The 26,186-nt window shown below is 40.3% G+C and overlaps 1 protein-coding gene across 1 annotated transcript in view; it reads right to left on the bottom strand.

Moving 5' to 3' along the window:
* The window catches only part of LOC113998756 (reelin), a 32,877-nt gene extending 6,960 nt beyond the window's left edge, over positions 1–25,917 (bottom strand). Inside the window, exons 1-19 of the mRNA XM_027741764.2 lie at positions 25,653–25,917; positions 23,195–23,363; positions 19,888–20,028; positions 18,346–18,523; positions 16,783–16,976; positions 15,424–15,680; positions 14,497–14,651; positions 13,830–14,044; positions 13,371–13,548; positions 11,902–12,077; positions 10,575–10,681; positions 9,915–10,157; positions 9,217–9,392; positions 7,561–7,634; positions 6,615–6,776; positions 6,113–6,270; positions 5,060–5,279; positions 3,892–4,089; positions 3,392–3,490 (exon numbers count right to left, since the gene is read on the bottom strand). Coding sequence (XP_027597565.1) covers positions 3,392–3,490; positions 3,892–4,089; positions 5,060–5,279; positions 6,113–6,270; positions 6,615–6,776; positions 7,561–7,634; positions 9,217–9,392; positions 9,915–10,157; positions 10,575–10,681; positions 11,902–12,077; positions 13,371–13,548; positions 13,830–14,044; positions 14,497–14,651; positions 15,424–15,680; positions 16,783–16,976; positions 18,346–18,523; positions 19,888–20,028; positions 23,195–23,363; positions 25,653–25,911 — 3,359 coding nt within the window. The 5' untranslated portion in view covers positions 25,912–25,917. The remainder of the gene's footprint in view (positions 1–3,391; positions 3,491–3,891; positions 4,090–5,059; positions 5,280–6,112; positions 6,271–6,614; positions 6,777–7,560; positions 7,635–9,216; positions 9,393–9,914; positions 10,158–10,574; positions 10,682–11,901; positions 12,078–13,370; positions 13,549–13,829; positions 14,045–14,496; positions 14,652–15,423; positions 15,681–16,782; positions 16,977–18,345; positions 18,524–19,887; positions 20,029–23,194; positions 23,364–25,652) is intronic.
* Positions 25,918–26,186: the final 269 nt, after the last annotated feature.

Genomic DNA, 26,186 nt, shown 5'->3' with positions numbered 1-26,186 from the left:
GAGTTGGGCCATGAAAGCAGGTATTCACACATTTGTCCCTGGGCGGAGCACTGTGAGGAGGGACATTCCCTGCTTTGGATGAGAAATGAAATCAAGAAAATCCTTGGTTTCACTGCATCCCTACAGACCAGTTCTCCCTGCTGGCAGGTGCTTTTCCCTCTTACTCCAGCCCTTAGTCTGCTCAAGGAGAGCATCACTTGCTTGTGGGCTGAGGAAAAGCTGTTACGGCACCTAGGTGTGCACCTGGGGTGTAGGCAGCCAAGCCAACACCTAGGGCATTTGGGAAAATCAGACCTCTTAGCCCGCAGAGGAGTGGAGAAAACACAAGATGAGATGTGCAGAAAGCCAGGAATTTTTCTGTGTCCAAACCACACCTCCTAGGATAGTTTGTCTCCTTGCTGTAACACCTCACAGGCTAGAGGCTTGCCTGCTGCATCAATATGGGCACACAGATCACAAACATGAAAATCTAGTACTTAAACCAAGACCAGTGAGGATAATTTTGATGTGCCTGGAGAGGTGTATGGAGTCTCCTTCAGGTGGGTGATGGAGTGCAGGGTTGTAAGAGGACCGAACACAGACCATGTTACACATGGACCATCAACGGGTTCTGTATCCAGGGATGTTCATGGCTTTCTGAGACAAGGTCAGAGTTCCAACGGGAATTACTTCCAATTTAGGAGGCACAGATGTTTCCTAAAGTATCCCAGCTTTGGGGTGAATAAACCAGGCAGAAGCCTACTGACTCTCCCTATAGAATTAATGGGAAGAGGTAATTACAGCACCCTGGCGAATGGTTTTAGTTCAGGCCGTGCCTCTCTGCAGCCCTGCCAGAGATCTCTGGGGTGGGTATTGCCCACAGAGCTCTCCCCTGGCAATCCTGGTGGGAGGGCAGAGCACTCAGTGGGCAATGACTCCTCACCTCTCGCCAGAGAGCTGCCTGGGCAAGGGGGCTTGTTCTCCCCAGGAGCAGGCAGAGTTTCTGTACCCTTCATTGGAAGACGAAGGAATGTTAAGAATTAAGGCTAAGTCCTATCCCTAGTATTCATGCTGTGAATCCTGGTGTGTTTAGGATCATCTAGGGTAAGTGCTAACAGATACTGACCCAGGCTCACTTCTGATGCTGGGAAGCACTCAAGGGAGATGACTCAGTGTCTTCATCATTTTACAGGTGAAGAAACTGAAGTGCTGGGGGTAAAGTGATTACTGTGAGGTGGACAAGTGAAACAGCAGACCTAAGGAAAACTCAGGTGAGAGTATCTATTGCCAAGGAAGTGTGCCTTCTTTCAGAAAACCTTTCCAAGGCTTTATTGAACCCTTGGCAGGTTACTTGCAAATAAATTTCAGGAAGCGTACAGAATATTTTGATGAATTAGAAGGTGCAGATAGAACTTAAGCAAAACAGAGGGGTTGAAGGCACCTGTCAGGTCTGAGCACATGCCAGCATATGAACCATGGCATGTAATTTTGCTCTGCCTGAGAGCAGCATGCCTCGTGTTTTAGTGAGCAGGGACTGGAACTCCACTTCTGGCCTTTGGGAAATATGCTGTCGTGGCACTGTGTTTTACAGGACCTGGTAAGGGAGAAGTCTGTCCAGTTGGGTCTGCCTTCCTCTGTGGATTGTACAAGGTGTCACTTGAACAGGGTGGAAACTCTCTGTCTCTAGCCTAATATTTTGGCCTTAAAGCTCTTTAATAGCACCAAAATAAGAGAAGGGAGTATACGCTGTCTGCCCACCTGGTTTCTTCTCTAGGCAAGGTGTGATTACTTGCTACAGCATTTGGGCATTTCTATTGCTGTCCATTCTAGTATAATGTATCTCATGTGACTGGTTGTTACCACTCAACTTGTGTGTCTAGTCTATAACCTGGCAGATCTCATTGTCTAGGACATTCTCCATATTTCAGCTTAAAAATCACTTTTTAAAGATCTGCTCTGTTCCTACTTATACTCCCTAATTCAATGCTCAGGTTGATTGGTAACATTATGGTCTATTTTTTTTCTTACATGATTTTTTTCTGGTTTTGTTTTGGTTGTTTGTTTGTTTTTGCTTTGGTTTTGTTTGGTTGTTTTTTTTTTTTAAATTGCAAGGGAGAAAGACAGGGTAATATTTCAGAATGACCAGTTCCCTTTTTCATGGTTTTCTAAACACTGTGAATCTCCTGCAGGTTCATACTCTTCGATATCTTTCCTGATGCAGCATCGTACAGCCAACTAAAGCAGGAACGTACCCATCCCTCTCCTTTTTTCCTTCAAGTTTTAAGCTTAAATATTATGGAAGCAGAGCCCAGCAAGGTGTGTAAAAGCAGCAGAGCGTGTACAATTACTCAGTGTTGGGACCAGTTTGGTTTGGGGTTGATATGAGTGCCATGCAAGCTGGTGCTTCTCGGTGGAAAGGAGAACAGGGCTAACTAGCAATCAGATAATTCACTTTGCTACTGTTACAAAACATTACTTGCAGTGTCTCTGCTAATTCAGAAACCTCATGGTTATAATTACACCGTCTGGAGGTTATCTAAGCCTAATTTCTTCATTGCTGGTTTTTAAATTGTTCAATAAAAAGAATGTTTGAACCTAGCTATGGAGCAGGCACGCCTCTCTCTGCCAACCACTGCCAGCGATGAGTTCCTGCCCGGGAAGCCACTAGCATCTCACTTCTACTGGAACTAAATTGTTAGAGAAAAAGCAGGTCATCTCTTCGTGATGCAACACAGGAAAAACGGGTTAGCTGCCAGCGAAACCCATCTCAAGAATGGGAGAATCAGGAGGGTGCAGACTTGGTAAAATCTTGACAAGGGGATGAATATAGAGCTCGGACCATAGGAACCTGATATAGTGAACCCTGTTTCTGAACAGTATCCTTCTTACTAAAAAAAGGAAATGAATAAGGCATTAGTTGCTAACACAAATTTTTAAGAGGCACAACAACATTACTTTGTGCAAAGAACAATACAGAAGAATCTTTTGTATCTTTGAAAGGATATAAATCAGCCTTATGTGGCAGCACAGCGTTAAACAGGAATATCCTTTCCATGTCCCAGTACAATAATTTTTAACTGCTTAAATGCACTTTTAACTGCTTTAAATGCAGTTAGTACTGCATTACAGGACCACACCAATACCTGGTGGTGACAAAGCCCCACTTTCCCTCCTGCATTTTTCCATGATGCACAACACATACCTCTGCTGTGCCACTTATTTTGTGGCCATCTTAACCACTGACTGTTGAAGTCAGGGCAGAGCATTAGGAAAGACAGGTTTTTAAAGGTTTCCCTTTGAGAAAGGATTCCCTGGGCCACAGTGGTTCTTACTGAGCTTAACACTCGTGCCATGCTGGAGAAATTTCAGTGCTTTCTGAGATGGGGTGGGATGAGGTGAAGCTGATACTCACAGGACGACTTCTACGTGGTCCAAAGCCCACTGATCATGACCTGTCCCGTTGTGACGGGGCTGCCACCAGCGCAGTAGGACTCCTTTCATTCGTGCCTCCCTGTCAACACAAATGCAAGAGCCTGTGAGAGATCCAGGCTTTCGGTGTTTTGCATATCCCTGTCCACCCCTCGAAAGGAACTGAGAGCAAAGTCAAATCATTGTTTCTACATCACTGAATATCAACACACTGTACATGCAAAGCATTTAATGGTTAAAAATTCACACAGATAAGGAGTATTTTCCCCCTTCATAACTCCAAAACAAGTATTATTTCTGTTTTTCTTTCAAGTATGTTGATAAATACTAGGCTGGAATTTCTTAATCAGCCTTCCCCTTAAGTTTTCTTTGTTTATCCTCTCATCAACCTTTTTTCTTGCACAGTGATGCAAAGATAGATTATTTCTTAGCAGAAAAGTATCTTGTGCACTTAGAGGTAATGAAATGAGACTAGGTACTCACAGGGGAACATTATAAGACACTCTTTGGGCTTGTATAAAGTCCTTTGGCTGATGCTGTGCAATTACTTGCCATGTAATTCCATTATTTACACTGTATTGGAGGAGCACTGCCTTGTCTACAGTGTTAGGATCACTCAGATTGGTATTGCAACTGTCTGTTTGTGAAATACTTCCAATTTGCAAAACAAACATGATTTTGCTGTAAAACACAGAGAGAAAAGGTATTTTTAATAGGCAAACGTATTCAAACAAGAATGATGGCATTTCCAGGTTTATTGCAGTTTCCTTACTAAAACAGAACATTCTCAAGAATCATTACTTTAGCATGCAAAATAAACTGTTCTCACATCTTTAAAGCGCATCTTTCAAAGTAATAGTTTACTATGTATAACATGTTGCCATACAGTTGGAGGCAGTTGATCCGATTTTGCAATGTATCTCCACAAAACTGAGACAGATAAAATTGTAAACATGCAAATGAATGTATGAAAAGTTTAAAAGGGAAAAATAAAGGTTGAATACAATAAAGTGCTTAAAAGATATATCATATTCTACCTGGGTGTTTAAGAACAGAAGAATCTGATTTACATCTGGCCCATTTGCCAGTTCATCCTGCTTCTAATCTTGCTTTAGACAACTAAATATAAACCAGTCCTGAAAGCTGTCACTCTGTTAAGAGCCAGCACAGGCTGGTTACATTTGTTTTTCCATGACCAAAGAGGCTCAATAGATTAAAAAGATAGTCCTGTTCATTGCCAGGTGAATATAATTCCATTTGACAACTGAAATGGGAAAATGAGCCTGTAATTACTAAATAGCATCTTTAGTCACAACTGTCGTGGAGGTACATACAAACATGGGATTTGTCTTATCAGATCAGGCACTGGTCCAGGCAGTCTGGTGTCCAGTCTTTGCCAACAGCTTCATTGTCTGTGCTGGCTTACTAGACAGTGCTCTGTTGGGCATGATGAAAACATCTGACCTTTTCATCTCTCATTGCTTCCTTCTCACTCTCAAAATGAAGCATTTTGCCAATCCTAATGTTTTCTGCCAGCCACATCTGACTGCACGGCACAGCCAGGTCAGTCCATCCATGTGGCTGTGCATATGTATGAAGAGCCTCCTTTCTCATGAACTGCTAAAAAAGATTTTTAGGCTCAAACTGTTACCTTGCTCGGGTGAGATCCAGAGGCTTAGTCACAGCTTGTCGTATTTGACATCCATTAAAATAGAGCGAATCTCCATGGGCGTAGGGTGCCAGCTGTCCACATCCATTCCCTATCACTCCCCCCTGAATGGTTTCCCAGTTTATTTCAGTAACTCTTTCAGATTCAAAATTATCTTTAATATAACTGGGCAGATCATGGCTAAAACCAGAGCAGTCATCACCTAAAAATGACAGAGTGAAGTTATAAAACACACAAAAAACAAAAGACTTGAGAAAATTGAGCTACAGTTCATTTTAATTCCATTCAAGGTTGTGGCTCAATATACAGTGTGAGTACAGCCTGAATATATTTCAACAGATCCATTAATAATGTGCACATTGATATACAGCATTCATTTTTAGAAAATTGAGGCTGTGGGTCGTATTTTTTACAGCAGTATAACTTTAGCATGGTTCTCCTGTTTTGCATTGATGCTAATAGAGAAACCTCAAATTGCTGGTTGAAAACAACTACATCTAAAACGTGGAAAGGATCTGATCTTATAAAGCTATGAGACTCTCCTGGAAGACATTAAATACTGGCTCCACTCCCACAAAGCACTTATAGTTTACGAAGGGCACTCAGGTACCATTAGGCATATGCTTAGCTGCACTGAGGGATTAGAGGAGAACACTCTGTCCTGATGGGGCACGGAACAGAGCCCCTTACAGATGCCAGTCACCAACATCTAGATCCCATTTGCACATCCTCTGGGATGCATGTTTGGAAGGAGTACAGGGCAAGTAAGCAAGTAGCCATGTTCTGCCTTCAGTGAAGGCTGGATGGACTTTACATACAGTGCCAGACAGGAGAGATTACTGACTCAATCCAGAAAGAGTAAGGGGAGGGAAAAGCTGTTATTTGCAGCTCTGACAAATTATTAATTTAGAATTTGTTACTTAAACATTCCAGTGACGAATTTAGACATGATATATGACTTTGTCTTTTTGTTTAATTTTGAGCTAGATTAGACTGCAGTAGATGTACAAGAGAGAAAAACCGAAGAAATTAAACCTTGATATCCTTCGTCACAAATGCAAATGGCTCCAGTGGTGCAATATCCGTGGCCACTGCAGAGCTTAGGGCACGCTTCCCCAATGTACACGTGATCAATTGCCCAGCTTTGTTTCTCTAGTTCTTCTCCCTTCTGAATCCACCTGAACTGAGTCGCACTGCGGACATCAAAATCCAAACACTGTGTTACTATATCTGGCAATCGAACACATCTGTACAGTGATGTTCTAATACACTAGCAACAAATCTAATGGAAAATGTCATATGAAGGGGCTGTGGCTTCAATAACTGGAAAGACACACCCTGAATAGGTGGCCACTATATCACTGGCAGTAGCAACACCTATCAAGCAAAAGCTTCCTGAGAAACATTAATTATGTATCAGATCTAAATCCAGCAATAAAGAATAATTTTTAATTCACCAGTTGTTCCAAGCAAATGGTGCCAGCAAGACAGTTGACATTTTATAGGTCCACAGTGAGCTGACTTTTCAGTAACCTACCTGGATGAGACATGGTCAGGCAGCTGGATAGTTATTCTTCTCCACATGGAGCTGTTGACAGAGTTATAGATGGTAGCTTCATGGAACTGAAATGGGGAGCAGCCAATGCTATTAGATGAGGAAGGAAGACAGTGTGTCTGGACGAGTTGCCATGAGTCTGTCCTGCAGGAAGCAAAACAAAAAAAAAAGAAGTTTTATAACAACTGAATGAATAATGAAAGGAAAACAGGTAATTTCAAAGGGTCATGGCATTGCCTGTCTTACTAAACAAATACAAGAGATTGTCAGCAATAGTTTCCATGCTCTGGGGCCACAAATTAATGAGAGGTGAGAGGCTGAAGCACTGGTGCAACCAGCACCAGGTTTGAGTGGTGGAACTCACAGCGTAGTTTGGTACATACAGCTCCTCTGGGCTGCATGACAGAAGTATCTATTTGGGAGTCTGCTCCTTAAGTCTTACAATGTTCAGAAGAGTCCCCATAGAATTTGCTATATTTTCATTCACAGTCATTTAAGCACAGAATATAACTTTGTTTTTACAAATTATAATGTGCTGCTATATTACAGCACAGGAGACAGTGTTGTTAACTGTTTGCTAGTTAAAGACCCATTTGGAGTTAAGTAACCCTCACTTCATTACAGCTTGGTCCTGTATCATACCAAAACAAGTTTCTTGTGAATGTGGTTTCCTGAGAGTATATTTTGAACAGGAGCATGCTCATGACTGTAACTGCAAGCTCAATGCCATGAATCTGTCAATATCTGGGATAAATTATAAGAGAATTTATGGGAGTTCTGTACACAAAGCCCAGTGCTTGCACACAGGCTTTATTCAGATCCTGTTACAACATGCATAGCAAAGTAATTGCTTTAATAAACAAAAGCTCTCTAGGGTTTTAATATCATACTATTTTTTTTTAGATCTGTGTACTCTGCTGTCATTTACCTGGCATCCTTTGTATACTCCAGCATCACTGAGTGGAGGTCCCCACAAGAATTTGCCTCACAGCCAACCACGATCTATAGCACAAATAAAATTGACTGCTATAACAAGTCAGGCAGACATTTGAAGTGATATATAACCAAGTTATATTCTCCTTTTTTTCTTTTTCTTTATGGGGTCTATAAAAGAGATTGCTAACAGATCTTGGACAAAAAAAACCATCAAAAGTGGATAGAATACAAAAGACACAGTACTTCAGATACTGCTTTTACTTAATGAATTTTACTTAATTGCTACTGTTATCTCCAAACAGAATCCTAACATTACATTCCTATAATCCAGATTAAATATCTAAACAAACATTGTTACTGAAACAAAAAGATACGGTAGCTCCTTGGCATTTCCAAAAATGAAACACCTATGAAATTTAAAATTCATAATGATAAACATGTAGGCATAAACTTCAAGTCAATCCAATTTAAGAACAGAGTTATTCTGAATATTTAAAACAATAGATATATATGTATCATATTAAAGTGGAAAGATTACAGTACCCAATGTATAGCACCTAATAGATAACAAAAAGCTAAATTTCAAAACCAAACAGAAGCCATGCTAGAGCTGAATTCTTAGTTTAGAAATACAATCTTTACTGTGACTGGTGCAGAAAAAGGGGGAGAGAAGCAGAAGAGAAAAACTCAGCAATAAGACCTTAGTAATACAAACTACTAAATGGGTTATCATAATTTTGGCCTTAAAATAGAGAAAAAAGATGATAGACTGGGTAAAATAAGTGGCTTGAGGCAGAGTCTTGGCACTCAGTAGTAAAAAGCATGTGAGAGTCCTCTTTTATAAAATTTCTTTGAAGGTGGCATGCTGTGTGAGGGGAGAAAGCTGTGCCTTAGGTTTTATATTAGATAGTCAATATAAAATAGGCAACAAATGTTGAGAAAAGATGAAAATATTGATCAGTGGAAGATGGAAAATTCTAGAACTATCTTGTCAAACAGAAGAACAAGGAAAAAACATAACAAGAAAATGGATGACTATTTTAATAACCCTACTTTCATATTAGTTCCTGGCTTATTTAAGGCAAGGTGCTTGGAGAATGGAAAGCAATTATAAAACAACTACTTGTTGCCTTTGGCAACAAGTGCAGAATCCCACCTTAAATCAAAGTAAAATACTCAGAAATGTTTCTCTGATTGTTTGGGTCATTTGCCATGACACAAGCAAATAGAACGGGTACTTCTACTTAAACACGCTCACATTTTCCATATGACACTCCCTTGCCTTTTCTGTTTATTCACAGATTAGGGGAAAATGGCATATTCTGCATCCTGTCTATTCTCATCTTAGAAAATAATTGCTACTATATCTGATGATCCAGTAATTTCAGATAAAAGGGATTAGACTTCCAATCCCTGTGACTAACCCCCAAAGCATACAGTCAGTCAGAATAATTTGACATTTTACATTCAGGCAACCTTTCTGATTCTCATTACTTATACTTCAGATTTTCCTTTAATTTCTAGTAAAAAGTCACTATTAATTATTCATTCAGTTGAGAATTCTAGTTGGAAGGGGAATAATTTCTGGAGACACTGTAGATGACTTTTCATTGTGTACTTTACTTTGGAGAGAGAGAACATTTCTTACTTTAAACTGCATCATGTATCCTGGCTGTATAATGAGCTCCCTGGAGGACAGGATGTTGTGTGTTTTGTCCTTCTTCTTGTTTGGCCAGTAGAGATGGAATGATGGATTTCCACAGAACCCTGCAGTCCTGACTGCATTAGGGTAAAAGCTCCAGTTTTCTTCATGAGAGGTGCCTTCTATTAAGATGAGTTAAATATAATTACTGCATTAGCTTGGTAAACATCAAGGCTTAGTAATGAATCCACAGAATCACTAGATACAGTCTTTTAGTAACATAGACACTACATTTATGTTATCTGTAATGACACACATTAAGCTAACAGACGTAATAGAGACATCAGCTCCAGAGAGCTAATTAAAATGTTTAAATAATAGTACTTTTAAAATAAAAATTTAATAGCAGGAATTTAAATGAAATGAATTGGACTGAAATAAAAATTTTTGTCTTTCTTATAGGCATGTGTATGTATATATGTGCATAAATACATATCTGAATATACATGTGTGTGTATATATATATATGTATATATATTTACACACTCCTACGAGTAGCATGAAGAATAACATATAAAGAGCATCAACCTACAAAATAAAAAAATTTCAGAGTTGAAATGGAAGAAAGTCTGCTTGCAAGCTCTCAGGACTTAGGTAAAATAATCCAGACAACAGATAAGCTAAGGTGTGGCAGCCTGTCTTACCATCATCAAACGTATCTACCAGCTGGCTGGGGTTGATCTCTGCTCCTCCGATCAGGATGTTATCCAGAGCCCACTGTGCCCGGTCAGGGCCTGGAACCACGATCCCGTTGCTGATGGTGAACGGCTGCCACCAGCGCAGGCGGGTGGTGTTGGTCAGGGCATGTTCGGGGAGGAGGATGTAGTCGTGCCTGACTGAGATGTATTTTTGGTAATCCATCTCATGAAGCAAAGTCCAGGATATCCCTGGAATGAAAAGGTGCAGGTTTAGTAATAAGAACAAGCATAGGGTAGAACTTTTTAAAAGATTTAAGTAAGATAGTAGGAAATGAAAAATAATAGCTATGGTCTTCTGGTAGGCAAATCTTAACTTTCTAATGATAGTTAGCAACTGTTTCTCACTGCAAGAGTAATCTTGTAATCATATAAAGGAATCAAATTGGCTGCAAGCCACTGATTACTGAAATCAGGCAGGAGGATTACAGAAAACTCCTGAACAACAGATGGAAATTTTAGAAGGGGAAAACACTTTACACAGACAAAAATAATTTTGCAATTAAAAATTAGCTTATTATTTTGGATCTCTGACAACTTCCCAGATATTCATGGTGCTTGGATGCAGAACAAGACTTTAGCTTAGCTGAAACCATAGGATGTACTTGCCTCCGTCAATGGAATAGTCTAGCAGCACTCCCTCCTTTCTGCAAGTTGGTCTGTGGCACGTTGTCATGTTGTTCTCGCTCCCAATTCTCCCCCAGTACTGTAGAAACCTAAGAGTTAATGTATATGATTACATCTGTTAAAGATCTGCACAGAGCCATGCTGAAAATGTTCCAAATGCCAGCATTTTTAAGCAAGTAACTGTGCAAGTACCACAAAGGTTTCCAAAAACATTGCCTAGTAATTCTCATGGGAACTTAATGAATTCAGCAAAGACCTACCCCTGGGAGGGACTAACTCCTTGCAAATGTACCAGCTGGGGACTGATTGGATGGGAGCTGCTTTGCTAGCAGTTCCCTGTGAGTCCTGCTGGAAAGAGAGCTCACCATGTGTTAACAAGTTGCCCTTATATCAATGAAGGACATAAAAGAAGTTGATGACTGAGGCAAGGTCAGCGAAGGACACTGGAATGGTTGGGGCTGGAGCACATGCCCTGTGAGGAGAGGCTGAGGGGACATGGCTGGTTCAACCTGGAGAAGATGGCTGGGACTGGGGGACAGCTGTCATATATTGAGAAAATGGGAGGTTCCAACTGGATTTACCAGAGGAAAAAAAAAATCACTCTGAGGGTAACTAAGCACTGGAACAAGCTGTCCAGACAGACTGCAGGATCTCTGTTCTTGGAGGATTTTACAGACCTAATGGGACAAAAGCCCTGAGCAAACTGGTCTGAATTCAGTGTTACCTGCCTTTGAATGTAAGGTTGGACTAGGGACTCCCTGAGGCCCCTTCCTTCCTGAAAGGCTGTATGATGCAGTGAACTCTTTTTGAATGACAGAAGTCAGAGTGTGTGGCTTCATTAAAGCCACACAGTCAAGGGAAATGTTGCTGAAGTTGTCTACGCCATGTCCTTCCTTGGCTTGTCTAAAGTGACATAATTCCATCGCTCTCCTGTTAGGTCATCCTTTTCTACAGCATGGGAGTGGAGTGGGTCTTGTATGGGCACTCAAGAGAAGACAACCAGCAGAGGTTATGCTCTGAACTGAGTGAGAGACACAGCTGGTGATGCCAAGGAGACTGTGGTATTTTGCCTCTTTGCAGGACAGGAGTTGCTGATTCATGAGACCCTTTCTGCTGTGCAAGGGTGAGCCTTGCTCTCTGTGACTTATCTGAAAGCATCAGTGTCTTGAGAATCATAATCTCATTAGTGTCTGCCTCAGGTCTATGCTAGTGGTGACCTAGGAATCCCCTGAGCTACAAGCTATGTTACTGCTGCTTTGTCAGTGTTTAACAGAGTTCTCCAGGAAAATGACATGGAAACATGACCTACTTTGCCCCCCGCAGGTCCAGATCTTGAGTGACAGCCTGCCTCACAGTTGCACCTCCAAAATACAGAGTTGTGTCTTCTGCGAGAATTCCACACTCGGTACAGGTATTTCCACCTTCTAAGGACATCCATAAATCTGGTTTGATTTCTTCATTGTCAAAGCGCTCTTTCAGGAAAGTCTGTAAGTAAGGTATGCACAGGTAATTAAGATTTTAAGTCTTTTTGATGACCACAGGTGGAATTGATCTAAACATATTTAAAGGGCTCATGAACACTGTAAATTTTCTCAGGATGACTGAATATAATCACTTTTGGCTGAATATTTACCCACTTAAAATGACTGGCTAAATGTGAAAATATATTAGGGCTGGATTTTAACATACTTGGGAGGTAATTCAGCAAACTAAAATTGGCATGTGAAAATGGGTGGATGTGTTGGGTTTTTGTGGCAAGGTTTTGATGGCAGGGGGCTACAGGGTGCTCTTCTCTATGTATGGGAGAAAAAATATTCTATATTTTTTCCCCAGCAAAACCTAAAATAAAATTTTAGGGTTATTGTTGTGAACGTGCATTTATGCAACTGTCTGCACAAATATTTACAGTGAAAACCATCTAGAATATATTTCTGATTTCCACTTACCTCCAGGTGCATAAGTGAAATCCTGGCCTTAAGGAGATAGTGGTAGAATTCCCCTAAAATTGCTAGCATTTTATCCCTAATGTCCTTAATGTGAAGGATACATTACTATTTAAAAATTGCAAACAGACAATTATATTTGATCATGTATTAGTATTTCAGCTGAAAAATAGAAGGTTATAATAATTCAAATGATAACTTAAAAGTTAAATAGTTATATTCCCTTTAGACAGAATTGTTGTTATCCTGTTGTTTCTGTGGAAGATGTACCTATTCTGTTCTTACCTGATGTAGAAAAAATGAGATGGTAAACACAACATTTAAAACTAATTTGGGATCATTACATATTCTTTTCTAAACATGTCACATTTTAAATATATTTTAACTTTTAAATCAATAATATCTAACTAGAGTTCACTCGCTTGTTATTGATTAACATGAATAACAGCCACGTGAATTAATTTTCTAATTTTATGCCACTTTCCTGTATTTCCTACTTCAGTAAGGTCTTTCATGATAAAGACAATCTTTCTACAGGTCTTGATCAGATATAATGATATGTGCAAGGGTGATTTAGATCCTATAATTATGATTTAAACATGAACAGTGAACTGTATCACAGCTTTTTATCACAGTGTTATTTGCAAAGGAACAAACCTGTTCTTGAATAATGCAGTAATAATTTTGCTAAAAACTGATGAAAGGGCTGAAAATGGATTTGATTCTCTTCAAGCTGACAGGAATCAAAGCTAAATTTTCAGTGGGATCAATCTCTCCTCTCTCTCTCAGCCAAACACATGCCAAATTAATTCTTTAAAACATGTAGTAAAATTACCTTCAGTGTCTGGGTAAGGTAGCAGTTTGGACCCGAATACCCAGGGTCACAGATGCATTGCTCATTCAGGCAGTCCCCATGACCTCTACAGTTTTCCAGACAACCAGGGCCCAGATAGAAATTATCGATGGCCCACTGCATATCTGAGTATTTCTGGTAGAAGCGAAACCTCACAGGACTAGATATAAAGAAATGAAGAGAGACATATGTATAAATCAACTTTGCTCAACTGAAAAAAGGTGATTAAACACAATATACTTAGGACTGTACTATCCTCCAAGCTTCCACAAGTAGTGGAAATATCTGTTGAAATTGATTTTATACATATACATAATGCAATGAACATGAATGCTAGTCTGCAGTTTTCTTGAAAGAAAATGAATAAGCAGATGTATCTCTTGTTGTGTTTCTAGGCAGGTATTCAATCCAAGTCAAAATGAGTAGAAAATTCATACTTACTTGCCCACAAGGCTTTCAGGCAGTGAGTAAGTTACTCTTTTCCATCCTTTTGTGGGAAAGAAGACAGATGGCTGTGAAACACTCCCAGAACATTTTGGATCAGCTGGTAAGCACTGAGGTACTAAGTAACTCCAGCTAACACCAAAGTCAGTGGAATACTGCACGTGGACCTGATTTTGTGCAAGTTTTTCTGAGGTTTTACATCCAACAGAAACCTATCAAAGAAGAGAGCATCAATAATTTAGAATGAATCGTGGTGGTGGAGTTTAAAAAAGTGTTTGAACCTGAAAACTGACTGCAGAATTTTTGTTTGAAATGATGGCAATAACATGTCTGTACACTACCAGTCATCTGCATCTTCAGTATCTCCAAGACTGAGAAGAGACACCATAGTGTGAATTTTGTTTTCTTCTAATTAGATCACATTTCTGGATTTCCAGAGTTTGACACTTGTGCCTTATACCCCAGTACCACATAACAAATAAAGTTCATCTCCCTTCCCACACAGTCTAAGATTTGCATATTTCAGAGAAGGCCACAGATTAGGTGAACCATCTTTATGGAGGGATGTGCAAAGGGTCTTGCAACTTCCTTATATCACTGGGCTATTTCCTTAATTTAGGTAAAGAGGTGTGTGAAGGGCAGTTTGGGTGCAGGTTGGAATTACCTTGAACTGCATGATCCAGCCTTCTGTAGGAGTCAGGTCGTGGGTAACTGCATAGACCTCTCTGCCGTCATGGCTCCCGCAGATCATGACACCATCAGGAGAATCACAAAATCTCTCGATTGAGCAATCATCATGGAATAACCAGTGTTCATTCACTTGAAAATAAATGGCAACACCAGTAATATACAGTGACAACATAAATTAAAGAACACAGGGAGTGGTGTTAACCACGAAAGGTGATTCATGGCTTTGTTCTTCAGCCTACGTGAGAATTATTTAGTATTGCTCCTGAGAATGTCAGTACCCCATCTTTCCCAGGTACATAGGTATTACAATTATCACATTTATTGCTGAAAGCACCTCTTATTACTCTCTTGTATAAGAACTATAGCATTATTTTTTTAATGCTCAAGAAGTAAGGATTTGAGATTTATTTAAAACATAAACTTCTGTTGCACTTAACATTTTTTGGGAGAGCCTTTTAATAGGCACTGCCTACATGTCTGCACAAAGTGTACCCTGGCACTGGTGCTTGTTAAGCCTTGTAAACATATGGAAATACATCTTCTAGAAAATTTAGTTGTAGAATGGAACTTAACTTCCCTATATAATATTTTAAAAAGTTAGGAAATAGGAAGCAGATATTCAGGATAAGAAATCTGCTTAGAATAACCTGACACTTTTTAATCATTTTTTCTTTCTTTGAAAAGAAATTAGTCTTCTAAAATCCATGCTGTAAAAAAGAAAAGTTGCATTACATCTTTCCACTTCACATTTTGTGAACTAAAAGCAAAAGACCAGACCTCTATATAGATGAGATTGTCTGTGATCGCCATCACAGTGAGACAAAGACTCAAGAGGCTCAGCAAGATTTGAAAATTTGAAAAGCTTCTTGCTCTTTAACTCAGGTCCACGTGGAACCTTTACCTGTAGTTTTGTCCTCCATGAACATGTCAAAGGCGATCCTGCCGGTGGGCCCTGCGTCGGCGGGGGAGCGCTCGTGCTGCGGCAGGGGAGCGCTGCTGAAGGTGTCCAGCATCACTGTCCTCTGGTCGGCTGAGCCCGAAATCAGCACGTTGTCGATGGCCCAGTCGTTCTGGTCCAGCCCATCGTGTTTAGGTTGCCACCAGCGGAACCGTGTCCCAATGGTTTTGGCATCGTAGGGAAGGAGGATGTTCACAAAGCTGAAATACAAAGTGGAAATTAGTTGTAGGGAAGCCACAGAAGGAGAACAGTTTCGATGCTCTGTGCCAGGTGCTTTGACCAGGTCCACTACCCGTGTTTCTTAGAGTACATGGAAGTTGGGAAGAGAAGGAAAAGAGTGGATGATCTAGCCTATGTTCTTCTATGGGAAATGCCGGAATAAAAATCTTTCTGATCACTCCCAATGTCATCCCTGGGACAGGGGCTCAGAGAGAGGTGGGAAGTGTCAGCAACCAGACTGGCATGGTTTGAGCAACCTCACTTGCTCTAGCTGTCCTTATGGGACCAAATGCAATGGTCTAGACTAGCAGGGTAGGACCATAAGATCCTAATTAAGGGAAGCGTAAAGAAAGAGAACACTGGAGTAAAATTAAGATCAGTATTTTCAATCTGGAGCTATTCAGCAAATAGCCATGTTCCAGTACAACTTTATTTTTTTCCATTACAACAGTAGACAACAGTACACTTAAATCTCATGTCCAGTTAAAGTGCTAACAGTTTCTTGGTGCGTTCGAATGAAATAACAAATAATGGGGCCCTCACATTCCCATTTTCTATGAATCCTTATAATTAGTCAGTGAGGAAAATGTCACCTCACATGTATGCATGATTTAAATCTCACAGATATCTGAAAATAGGGCTTGAGTGTGTCCATCCTTTTGATGGATGTCTGCAGAAATTCAGTTTCTCCTCTACACACCATTTTCTAACTAGTTCAAACAATGACTGACTGCTCTTGTCAGTAAGAAACTAGATTGCAAATGTTAGCGTCTTAAAGAACAGGATAAGCATCTCTACAGTAGCTATTAATTTATCCTCCTGCAACCATTTACAAACCTACCAGGCTGCTACAGGCTCCTAACTACCCTTGTATTTCTGGCCTAGCAGCTGCACAAATACTGATGCTCCAGCACATGTGCCAAGGCCATTCATAAACGCTTGCAGGACTGGACAAGCTGAACTCGCAAGGATCTGACATCCAAACCACAGCAGTGATAAGCCCCACAGGTTCTTATGAAACATTCAAGACCACCTTAAGGTGGTAAAGGAAATTACATAGTCAGAAAGGAGGTATCTACAAACCCAGGCTTGCTGAACTGATCATAGAAAATTTCCATTAAGAGGCTCCAGGTGATTCCACCGTTCACAGAATACTCCAGCAGCACTCCTTGGTTGCGGTTATTAGGAGTTATCAGACATCCATACATGAAATAAAACTGGATGAATTCTGCACTGGTGAGGTTCAAATCCACTGTAACTAACATACGGCTGCAGCCCTGAAAAGCAAGGAAAAAATATGCTGCCTGGCAAACTTACATTCATAAAAAGTGTTAGACTATGTAGTCACTATTATTGTAACCTCATGCTGTAAAAATTCTAAAATTGTACAAATTTTATTAATTATGTCAAAGGTTAAGCTACAACAGAACAATATATATTTTTCCCTGAAGATGTAAGTTCAGTTACATTCCATCTTAAAAATGCCTGTTGTGTACTCATACATATTGCTACTTATTCCTATAGCTTTATGGCATTCAGTATCCATAACTGTGTTCACCTTTCTTCTGAATACAAGAGTTGCAAAAATCCATGCTTCCAGTGTAAATCAGAAGGTTTTCCATGCAGAATTAATGAATCACTGATTATGTGCTAATGGCTCAATTTATGCAAACCATGAAATGCCAAAGCAATTTTAATATGTGTGTTTTCCACAATCCCACAATTTCCACAATAAATTTCACATTGCTTAGTCTATTAGTTAGTGACACTTGCTTAGTCCTACTGGGAGGAAGTGGAAATTTAGTGCTTCTGTTAGTTTATTTTAGAAAACTTTCATCAGTTTGAACCTAGTTATAAAATTGATGAAAGAGATCTACAAGCATAAATTTTACAAGTTTCTAAAATACTATTTTGTCATTTTTGTAATCTCGAGGTTATCTGTTAGCCAATTATAATTCAGCAGCAGTATGGGTTATACACCTACGTATGCAGCTAACTTAGGAAATTTTACTGTGAGGTTACTCTGAAAACACCCAACTGTGAAACATCTGAAGGATGAGGCTACACATGGATGCAATGTACTCCAGAACGACCCTGCCTGAGCAGGGAGGTTGGACCAGACGACCCACTGTGGTCCCTTCCAACCTTACCCACTCTGTGATTCTGTATTTTCAAGGACCATGTGCAAGTTATACAAGTGCAAATAGCTAGTTATTAATTTACCTCTGCGGTCTGATTAGAAGCCACATCAAACTTTGGTCTTTGGAAGTTTTAAGTGCTATGAGGAGGCTGAGTGAGTGAAATTAAATGTCTACATACTTACACTGTGCTTTAACCTATCAGCTCCACTTCCAGCCCCTCTATAGCTCCTTTCAGGAGGCACACACATTGTATCTCATTTTCCTGGCTGCAGCATAGTGAGGAACGTGGTATCAGCTTTACTGGAGTGTTTCTGGCTGGCCCTAGTCTGTAGGACCTGCCTGACTTTGACCTTCGGCTAGGTAAAGAATATAATTTAAAAAAATATTTTATATATTTAATATGTTATGCTGCTTTTTTTAACACCTTGCTATTTAGTTAACTTTTTAAATCAGTCCCATTTATACTGTCAAATGGAGTGAGCTGGTCTCTATGCTGAACACACACCCCACTGAAGTGAAGAGCCATCCCGGAGGCGACGGCCCCGCAGACCGTGCTCAGTTTGCCCCCGTTCACCGTCAGCCAGTTCTGGTTCGACGGGGAGCGGTTGAAGTTGTCTTTCAGTTGTGTTGGAAGGGGAGTCTCTGGCTCGTCACAGTACAGCCCGCCCCAGTGCTCATCGCAGCTGCAGAGGAAAACAAATGCAGAAATCAGCTGGCAAGGGCCCTGCACAGCAGTTTAATCAGTGCCACGTTATTCCACTTCAAGGTGCCATCTTATTCCGCATAGAAGCTGTCTGCATCATTTACTAGCACACAACTGGTATGTGGGGGTTTCAAACATCTGCCACACTTCGTGGTTAGTAGGATACAAAAATGACTTTAGGAAGGCTTAGTATTATGTATCATTCAAACTAGTAATACAGAGTACACTGCTGAACACAGTAAAATCAGTAAAATTCACTGTGCTTGGATGGATAAACTTAAGAGAATGTGCCAAGCCTAAGAATGTCCTGCTAATGTTACAGTTAAAGTTTCTGTAAAACGTTGGTGGATGGGTGCTTTCTTGTTGTTTCTTTATATAGTTCTCCCTTTTTTTCTCCTCTGAAAAACATTCTTGTAATGTGTCAAAGACTGGATAACAGCATGGAAATGTGTTCTGCTACTATGAGATTTTACCACGGAGATTGCGTCTTGGTACTTCAGTGCTGTCAGGATAGAGAACACAATAATATGTCTATTCTACAGTGAAATATATTTTTAACAAATAAAGTCACAGTGCAATTATACAACCATTCTCCCATTTCTGTTGCCATTTGTGGCTGGAAAAAAAAGCAATACGTCCATCTGGAAGGTATTTCGCTGTTGCCAAGACAGGCAAATCTGGGGAGATCTGATTGTTGTTTGTTAGCTTTGCAGGATTCTATGTCAACTGTTGTGCAGATAGTTTGAGGATTAAGCCAGTCTGCCTCCCCTGGCAAACCCTACCATGGAGCAGATGCATCAGACCATCAAGTTAACACCAGTCAAAAGGCAAAATCTGGCCTTCTGAAGAACTGGCATATATCATGTTTAGTGGACATGTCCCACTTCCAGCCCAGGTTCTCTGCACCCAGAAGCAAGCTGAGAGCACAGGAACATAGTGTGAAACCCCCTGGGAATAAGGATGACAACTTCTGGGAAGCTGCAGGACTGTATGTCCCTAGAGGGGTGTGCAAACTCAAGAGATATCTTCTACCTGCCTGGTGGGAGAAGAATCAAGATGCAGCAGAGGCAGCAGCAGAGGCAATGCTTTGCCACCTAGGAAAGGACTGTCTGCATTGGCCATGGTGCAGGAACAGGCAGAGGTCTGGCAGAGCCAACCCCCACACTTACCCTTCTGCTTGTTATTTCTGTTCCCAAGTGGTCCCAGTGCCCTGCTCAGCTTTAACAGCAAAATCCACCTTGCTTTGAAAAACTATATCACAGTTTTTCCTGAAGTTCACTGAAATGGCAGAGGAGGAGTGAAATGCTGCAGTGCTGGGCAGGACAGGGAACAGATGACACTTACACACAGTTGTCCTGGGTGCACTTCCCGTGGCCACTGCACATGTCTATGCAGCCGTCCCCGATGTAGACGTTGTCGATTGCCCACGTTTGCTGCTTATCGAAAGGAGCGGGCTGGTGCCAGCGGAAACGAGTGGCTTGAGACCTTGGGAGAGAAAGACAGACAGAAAGGTCTATTTCTAGCTAAGCTAATCTTTATTTTGACTGAAAGGAAATGTCAGTCTTGAGGCTAGACTGCTCTTGGAAGACTTGCTTGGTATCAGCACAACTCAGGGCTGACTCCTGACAATGGACAACGTCCTTCCAAGAAGAGGGTGCTTTCTTGGAACAGGAGGCACAAGTTCTGAGAACAGGACAAAGCACAAGTGCTTGGTAGCATGCTGAGAGTGTGGGAGGTGGGAAAGGGATCACTGGTTAAAGCAAAGCCAGTGGGCCATAGTTGGTGCAGTGGAGAGGAGGGCAGGAAGAAGGTGGTACATCCAAATGGAAGCTCAGTCATAACCATATCCCAGCAAAAATCCAAACTTGAGGGATAGCTGGGAGCTGGATCAAGCCAGAAACCTCCAAATCCTCCAGGTTTCACAGTGAGCCAGAGTTTTGTTGCTTCGGTCCAACTCAGCAAAATAACTCAACTTTTTCTCTATGAATTCTCCCAACTACACTTAGGTAAGAGCAGCTCTACAGAGTGGGTTGGCTCCTAGATAAGATGCTGCCATTATAAATCTACAGGGGACAGATAAGAGAGGCCATGCAGGGCTTGCAGTGTTATCCACGTTTTGCAGTTTCTTCCCTCCCCTCCACCCAGGGTTTGACTGGAAATGCAAAGAAATGATCTGTGGTGTGATCCTGGCTCTTTTCAGTAAATCATTTTCACTTTACTGATTAAAGGGGCTTAGCTCTCCATATGTGAATTAAGTGTCTCAGCTCCCAAGACAGATGATGAAAATCTAGCCAAAACAGTCAGGGGATGCCAAAGAGCTATTCAGCTCATGCAGGTGTAGACCATGAGTCAAGAGCTGTGAGTAGATGAATTTCTGTAACTTGTCAAAAATACCATTATAAATTCAAGGTAGTCCCTGTTTTGCTGTACAGCACTAGATGGCAGCATTGAACTTCTTGTAGTCTGTTTTCTTTTGCAACTCAAAGAGAAATCACAATTGTTGTAAACACCAAAACAAATAAACAGCAAAATCCCCCAAAACTATTCAGTGTAAAAACAGACCTTTTATGATAAGGTCAACATTATTCCATGAATTATTTCTTTATGAATATGCTGCATGAGATGAATAAATAACATGTTTATCTAAAGAAAAATCTACTGTGAGCCCTCTAGCTGCCCACCAAATAGCATTTTTAAAGGAAATGTAAAAATTGTGAGGAAGCACTTTAAGAATAAAGATAAGCACCTATATCTTACACTGCCTGCTTTAGGTTTGGTTCTTCACTAACAATTTATAGAGCTGATGCTCCTATGAGAAGCTGTATTTGCATTTTAAAATCAGCTCTGATTTTAAGTGTTCATTGCTTTCTGCAGGCCAGAGGTTACATAGTGGTCTGGAGTACAGGAGCCTTAAAAAGCTATGCAAACATGGGTGGTGAGCACCAGGCTAAACTACTGACTACATAACCTGCAAGTCCCTAAAACATACAGGTACAAAAAAATTGGAGACACACACCTGCTATTACACAGCTTGAAATAATAAAGCAGCATAAAAATTATACTGCATCTAGACCGAAAGACCTATTAGCTGCACCGTTCCTTATCCTAAAGCTCAACATCTCTCCTTATGAGATAAGGTTGTAACAACCTCTCTCATGCAATACCTATCTTAATATCTTTGGAAAATGGTATTACTTGAGCCAACAAATACAATTATCAGTTTGGACAGAAGGGCAATCTTTGCCTCAGTAGGGCATCAGACTTCTTTTGATATATACCGCTCAAAAAACTCTCTGGTTTTAAAATCGCAGTTATTCATAAATCTAAGTTTATCTCAGGTGGTAGCTTCCTTTCAGGTCCAAATTCAATAGGTTTGGAACATCAACCCTAGCCCTTATTTATCCTATTCAACTCCAGAAAGACTGTCCTGAACGCAAATTTACAGTCTTTGTACAAGAACTCTTGGGGTAATGGATTTTACAGACAATATGTAGTGAAGCTGTACAAAAAAGGAAGCAGAGAAGATCAATACTGGGAACAATTCCTAAAAAAGCACTATTACTTGACATAATTGCACTGAAGGTAGGGAAGAGTCTAGATGCTCCAAATGATTAGTGGTAGAACATGGACTTTTCCACTACTAATTTCAAAATGTGTGGCAACTGTATAGGTGCTCTGGGTACAATTGCTAAAAAATAAATGTCTGTGTTTCCAAACTCACATGTGCATTAGCTGTCATCTTTCACGACAACCTTCTCAAGGCTCTGCCTGCACTATGGTACTTCTGTGCCTGCAGTTAGCTCAGCCTATGCCTGTGTGAGGAGCTTGGGCTCAGCAGGAGGAGCAAAGCATCAAATTGTGCTGAGAGCCAGACGCCCTCGCTACCTGTGTTGGCAGGGCTTTACTTTGGGCTTTATCAGGTATCACTGTGTGGGAGACAGTCACAGCTGTCACTGCAAAACAGCACATCTAGAAGGATGTCAGTGAGCTACCCAGTTGTCCCTAGATGGATCTTTTTGACAAACAAATCAGAAATCCAGCAGTTTTCAGGGCATTGTAGAAAACATGGCAGCACCCCCAATAGTGCTGACAGTCCCAAACAGCTCCTTTCACTGCAGCCTCCCAACAAATCCCACAATTTTTCTTCCCTCAAAGACAAAAGAACGTAGGAAAAGGAAAAGGAGGTCATGTGTATAAACAATAGAGAGCATCTAAGCTAAGAGAGTCACAAAGGATACAAGGAATGCACAGAAAAACAAGCAGCCTGAAAAGTGCTATATTTAAAACACACAGTAACAGCAAGCACAGGGTGCAGTGGGGATTCAGCCAGTCCAATTAGCCACCAAAACAACCAGAATTTAGTAAGGCTGATGATAACATGTGATTCTTTATAGTGTTCCCTCTGTCCCTTGCTAGAAGAAGAATTTCCTATCTATAAATAAGAAAAGTAAACACGCACACAGAAGAGCTTTGCAATTTTTATGCAAAGCAGAATGAAGCTTCATTTACTTATACTTATTTGTTCCTATATATATACATCAAACAGAAATGCAAGGTATTATGCAATTGCTTTAATGCTATAAAGTGTCATGATGTTATAACTAGCTAGTTATGCATTTAGATTTATTCTGCAGAAAACCAGAAGAGATACCTAGTATAGGGAGGCAGAGGCAAAGTAACCCGGGTCCACTTGTTGAAAGTGTCCGAAATGAGAATCCTCTGGAGATGGTACTTGTTGCATTCCACGTTAGTAGGAAGACAGTCTCTCAAAATTGGGTGCCAGGTGAGCCCAAGGTCCACTGAATATTCCAGTTCAATAGCTAAGGGTGGAAAGATGGTTAATTGCTTAATTTGGAGACTTACATCCATAGTTCTACAATAAAGTGCAAGCCTCAGAGAGCATCACAAGTCTACACTGACAAAATAACCACTCAGAACTTTTCAAACACTTGTGTCACAAGCACAAAGCCACCTCCTTTGGTGGCAGTTCTAGAGAATATGCTACATGTTGCTCAGCAAGTATAGCTATAGCTCAGGAGAAGTCTGCAGCACACTTCTGCATCTGCCACCTACCTCAAGGGACCACAGGTGCAAAGACAAAATCATCTGTTAAGTTGCCAGGATTAAGGCAAGCCAATTTCTGTAGCTGTAGCATGCAAGAAAATGATGTGACAGCATCAAAAACATCAACTTTTTTTGTTTTTCAGGCTGAAGGGTGAGATTCGGGATGTAACTGTTGTTAAGGCAGAGCAACACTCAAACTTTTGGCTCTGTCTCAAGACAGTTTAGTCACTCTTCCACCCTTCCTCCAGACCAGCTCATTTCATTATCCAGTATAAACAATTTTAATTTGAGTTTGTTAGTCAGTGAGCTTGTTTTCATTCAAACAGCCTAGCCACATTAAACTAATGTATTCATTCCTCAGTGAAAGTCAGCAATTTCACTGTTTTGATGTCCATGGCTTATAAATTTTATTATGAAAAAAAGGTTAGTCAAGCTTACTAAATACTTCAGATTAAACTTTCATGCAGCCATTAAAAAGTAAATAACAATAGGCACAGAACTGTAACTTGAAGTAAATGTTCCAGCTGCCAGGCCTTCTGGCTGTGTAGAACAAGGAGCATGGCTTGCAGTGACAGGGGTGATAAATCTGTGATCTTTTTTTGATTACTACAGACCCATTTCTTCTACCCTCATGCACAGGGAATTACCCTTAATCACCCAATCAGTCCTACTTGATGTTTCAGCGCAGAAGACAGTGCTATAGAAATACAAGGACAAGTGGATAGAAACAAGGGTGAGTTTTTAGTGTTAAATCTCCCTCACCAAAATGAGGCACTTTACTCATCATGACTGGAAGCATGATTAGGTAGTGTCCTGCCTAATTTAATATGAAGTTAAGATAATGGTAAGTGTTGTAGACAACGACACAAAAACAAACCAAAAAAAAAAAAAAGGAATTGTTTCTTTGTCAGTATATAGCTCAGCTGCCTAAAACACTTTTAAACGTAGCAGAGATGATCTTAGGATGTTGTAGTCTTTTTAATACCAAAAGAAAAATATATTGTTAAGCATGTGAGAAGCTTCAGATTTGCAAAATCAGAGAAACCACTTTGGGGACTCCATGTAAAATTTTTTCCCATTTTTATACAGAATTCTAGAGGAATCGTCAGCAACTCAGTGAATTAACACATACCACATGATGGTTATTATATTCTCTTCCTCATAGAAAACCTGTATATTCCAAAACCTACCATAAAAGAATGTAATTTAAGATGCACAAAAAGGCATTCGAAAGCTAGAAAGACCTATTTCTTGTGCACCTTAAAAATCACATAATGAGCCAATTTTTAATTTCCATGTGATGTGTATTGAGAACAGAGCACATTTTTATTTATTTGTGTATCTGTATGTATATATGTGTATATACATGTATAAAGGCTGGCTCTGCACTCAGTAGACATCATATGGAAAAAAAGGAAGCTACATAATTAAAAATCACATTATGTGCACATAAACATATATATACACATATAAATACATATATACACAAGTGCATATATCTATGCACACATTCCTACATGGATACATATAGATCTATATACACGTTCATTATTTCATACGGAAGATACAAATGTTTGCAGTTGATGCTGCCATAGCAGTGTCAGATGTATGTTGTTATAAATGATTTCTTAGATGTAGAGGTACAAGTGAGATCAGAACTGAGACTTCCTACACCAAAAATGCAAAACCGCAAGGCAAGAAACATATGCTGGGAACACCCAGTTGCTTATTATTAGGACCACCAGCACCACTCCAGGCAGTGAATGTTATATACTGGTGAATGGATTTGAGTAAGGCAGATGTTAGTCTTTTTCTTTAATGGATTGAACTGCAACTTAAACGCTCGGAAGGAATAATAGACTTCAGTTTATCTTAGGCTTCAGACACTTAGAATAAAAAAGCTGATGTTACAATTTCTAACAGAAGCATGCAGCCTTCTTTTTTTTCTCAGTTATTGTTGCAGTGAATAATGGAACCAGAAAACAAGTGAACTTTCCTCTACAGCAGAGGAAGAGTAAGGGCAGAAAGTACTAAGAAGTCATTACCATAACAGGAGTCTGTGACAGAGCAGGATGCTGCAAAATCTATTTGCAAGAAAGAGTCTTCATTGACAACAATGTCAGTGGTGACAACATAGCGAGTGCTGGCTTTCTCAATGAACACCAGAGCATCCCCAGTAGATCCACAGACCGGCATCTTTGTTCCACCAGGATGGAGCAGCCACTTTCTACTGTCCAGTGTGGTGAAATCATCTTCCAATACTGTATTGCCAGAGATATTTCCTCCAATAAGAATCTGAAACATCAGGCAAGAAATTGTTATTGAAAAGAAAAAATGTCTGTAAGTCTTCACAAACATACATGTGACTTAGCAACCTGGAGGAGGAAGAGATGTGCCAGTCTATGTATATATATTCTGCTGGTCCAAAATGGACAAATTCACTTAGTAAAGACTTTAGGCTATGAGGAGAGGAATATCTCTTTCCTATCATGGAGCCCTAAAGAGAATGGCTCAGCTATACAAATCTGAAGTTCAGGGAGATGAATTCTATCCTTGATGAAATAAAACTGCTCACAAAA

The sequence above is a fragment of the Pipra filicauda genome, unplaced genomic scaffold (assembly GCF_003945595.2).
Source record: "Pipra filicauda isolate LSUMZ 115617 unplaced genomic scaffold, ASM394559v2 scaffold555_size307855_pilon, whole genome shotgun sequence".
Lineage (NCBI taxonomy): Eukaryota > Metazoa > Chordata > Aves > Passeriformes > Pipridae > Pipra > Pipra filicauda.
This window is presented reverse-complemented; position numbering and strand designations above follow the sequence as displayed.